This window comes from Lycium barbarum, chromosome 3 (genome assembly GCF_019175385.1).
Source record: "Lycium barbarum isolate Lr01 chromosome 3, ASM1917538v2, whole genome shotgun sequence".
In the NCBI taxonomy this organism is placed as follows: domain Eukaryota; kingdom Viridiplantae; phylum Streptophyta; class Magnoliopsida; order Solanales; family Solanaceae; genus Lycium; species Lycium barbarum.
The window spans coordinates 123068896-123071991 of record NC_083339.1 but is presented as its reverse complement, the minus strand read 5'-3'; the positions used below and the strand labels follow the sequence as shown (position 1 = coordinate 123071991).

Here is a 3096-nt window from a genome sequence, read left to right as displayed (position 1 = left end):
TGTAGCAGTGTTTTGGATATACATTGAGGTTAGTTGAGGATCTAATCATTAATTTGAAGGCTTTGTTTAATTTTGTTCTCTCGTTCAACTAAATAGGCGTGGCTTAGTCTTTCCAAGAGATGAATCAATATGTTGAATTCGAAAATAAGGCTTTCTGAAGCAGTGATTGATTAGGGAATTAAAGAAACAATCATAGATTTTTGTCGTGAATTCTGTATTAATTGGAATCACAGAAGAATTCCTCCTCCATCTGTTCAGCAAACAAGACAATGCGGATAAAATTTTAGTGGCCTTCAAAAAGACGGGTGGCACTGATTATCTAAACTAAAATGTATCGTAGAGGTCTTCAAAGTTTTCTTGACTAAGCTGATTCAGTGGGTGCAGTCATTCCAACCATCAAAAATCAATGAAAAACCAGAAAAAAAGCAGCTGAAAAAAACACTTATGAGAAGGAGACACCTGTGTAGCTTTCGCCAGCTTCTACATATCAACACTATGCATGCATGATTAAGCAGAACGAAAAAGGAATTCCGCCAATTCGGCCCACCGTTTTACATATATACATACATCACTATATTCACGCCCAAATCTGTGTCATCTCATATACTACTCCCCCCCGTCCAAAAAACTGTCTTCATTCGGATTACAAAGGTGCACTAATTAATGTTAGGTGTGACATCGAACATAAAATCTTTAATTATTTAGAAATAAAAATTATATATTTAGCAATTATATAAAAAGTGTTATAAGTTACAATAGTTTATAATTTAGAATATTTAAAAAGTATTTGAAAAAATTATGATCAAAGAAAAATATCCTTTGATTGTCCAGATAATAACTAAGACAGTCTTTTTGAGACGGAGGGAGTATATTATTTACTACTATAGTAATTTTTTAAGCACTTAGTGGTCGTTTGGTTTGAGGTCAAAATAGTCCCGGGATTACAATCCCGGGACTAATTTATACCATCTGTTGGTATTATTTTATACCATCTGAAAGATGGTATAAAATAATACCAGTATAAGTGGGTTAAGAAGGTATAAGTTGAGTTATTCCAGCACTAATTTTTATACCACGTTTGGTACAAGGTATAAAATAATCCCGGGATAAATCTATACCTTATACCAAACGTGGTATAAAAATTAGTACCGGCATAACCCATGTTATACCTTAAACCAAACGACCACTTAGTTAATAATAGGAGAAATTTCATGTGCTTTTGTCACAAGTTGGGTGCACGGTCTTATTTCATCAGTGTTTTTGGTTACAAGAATATGAACCAGGAATCAATAGGGAGAGCAAAGAAAGTGATAAATTTCCCACCGGCTCATTCTCCACTTTCCACATCTCAGGTTTCTTATCACCAAAACACAATCAGCACATCATTTCGTGTCATAGCTTTCTGCTGTAAATATTATTGAAGTGCCAAATAGGGGACAATCAATCAATATATTGTAGGTCATCCACTTGCTTTTGTCACTACAAATTTCATCATCTTTTCCATCGACAAGCGAATCTGCCCCTAAAATATTAAAGCTTGCACAATTAAAGGGACTAGAAAAGAGAACTTTCAAGACAAGATAAAAACAGACTGAAATAAAGCCTTTCAATTTTGATTATCCTATCCTCGCACTAATTATTATTTCTTCATTATATTTACTAGACTGATTTACAAATTATTAGCATGAAAATGACAAAGCTTTTATATTTCTTATCAATATCATTTACAAGTAGGAGCCTTAGCGCAATGATAAAAGTTGTAAAAACGGTCTCTTGTATAAATGCAAGGTAAGATTATATATAATAGATTTGGCCATTCTTTGTCCCTCACAAAGTTGGAGCTTAGTATACTGAAATGCCTTCTATCAAAAGATAATTTACAATCACCATATGGAATATGAGTAAGGAAAAAAAGAAAAACATACTTGAGGTAGGACTTTGCTCGCTAATTGAGTATTACTTAATATTTAATCAAACTTCAAAGTGTAGTAGAACATTGAGCTCCTTGTCTAAAACTGAGGGGCCCAGATGGCAACGAAGGTCCAAAAGGCATAATAGCAACACAATCTACATTGAACCTATACTTTCCAGAAACCCATGTTCCAACTTTCCATCTTAGCCTACCACTTGCTTTCAAATTCATCATCAATATTCCAGCACGTTGGTCACGTTGCACTTCATAACCAAAATAAGGATCCACCGGCAGTCCATTCCCAATCAAAGAGGCAGACAAGAAGTTGCTATCTTCGTGGCCTTGATAAAATGGAGGAAGAGAAGTATAAAGAGTAATTTGTTGGCCCTTGTAAGAAGCATACACTTGCAACTCATCGTAGTAAATTCCAACTTTCTTGTTTGGATTCTTGGATACGAGGGTGAGTTGAATGGAGGAGTTAAGTAGTTGGCGCGGACCTGAGAGGCTGAGTTGATAAATATCAGCTTCTCTAAGTGTGAAATTTGGTTTTGTAGGATGGAGAGTGAGATATAGAAGAAAGATAAATGATAGAATAGAGAGGGAAATTGTTGTGAAGCTAAAAAATAACTTCTTTTTTGGGAATAGTTTTTCTACGGTGAACCCTTTTTCGTCACAATGTTTTGGAGTAGTTTTTACATCAATTGGAGACATTTGCTGAGCAAGAATTTAAGAAGATGACCAGTGGAAGGAAGGGGTACGTTTACAAGGCTAAGGGGAAGGAAATGAGGAGGTTATATAAGGAGTGCTGTTAGAAGTACATATATTACGAGCTGCAATTATTTCGTCTTTTGGCTGCTTTTGACTGGCCGCTTTGCATGGGGTATTGACTAATTAAGTGCAATGATATTAGGGGAAAGCAGCTGAGAAATCCTACTTAACTTCTCGAATGTGCTTTACTTACTTTTTAATTGGTCTAATAGTCGATAAAGTGAGATGAAAATTATAGAGAAGATCAGGATTTTATGTGATGCAGTTACTATTTTTACTATTTCGTGAGTTGATGAAATTTTTGTTTGGCCGGAATTTTCATATGCCTTTAAATATATTTGTTGAATTATAATACTTTTCATATAATTTCATATAATTTTTAAGTATATAACTCTTATTTCAAAACATTTGAAGAT

General features: G+C 34.3%; 1 protein-coding gene across 1 annotated transcript; it reads right to left on the bottom strand.

The window, feature by feature from the left end:
• Window positions 1–1294: 1294 nt before the first annotated feature.
• Window positions 1295–2767, bottom strand: LOC132632184 (NDR1/HIN1-like protein 26). Its single transcript, XM_060348016.1, has 2 exons — window positions 1926–2767; window positions 1295–1522 (listed from the first exon to the last, which is right to left on the bottom strand). Exon 1 carries the CDS (start codon window positions 2621–2623, stop codon window positions 1979–1981), a length of 645 nt encoding a protein of 214 aa, XP_060203999.1. The 5' UTR covers window positions 2624–2767; the 3' UTR covers window positions 1295–1522; window positions 1926–1978.
• Window positions 2768–3096: the final 329 nt, after the last annotated feature.

Excerpts from the sequence above, each read along its gene's own strand:
- LOC132632184 (XM_060348016.1), bottom strand. The coding sequence starts at position 2,623 with ATGTCTCCAATTGATGTAAAAACTACTCCAAAACATTGTGACGAAAAA.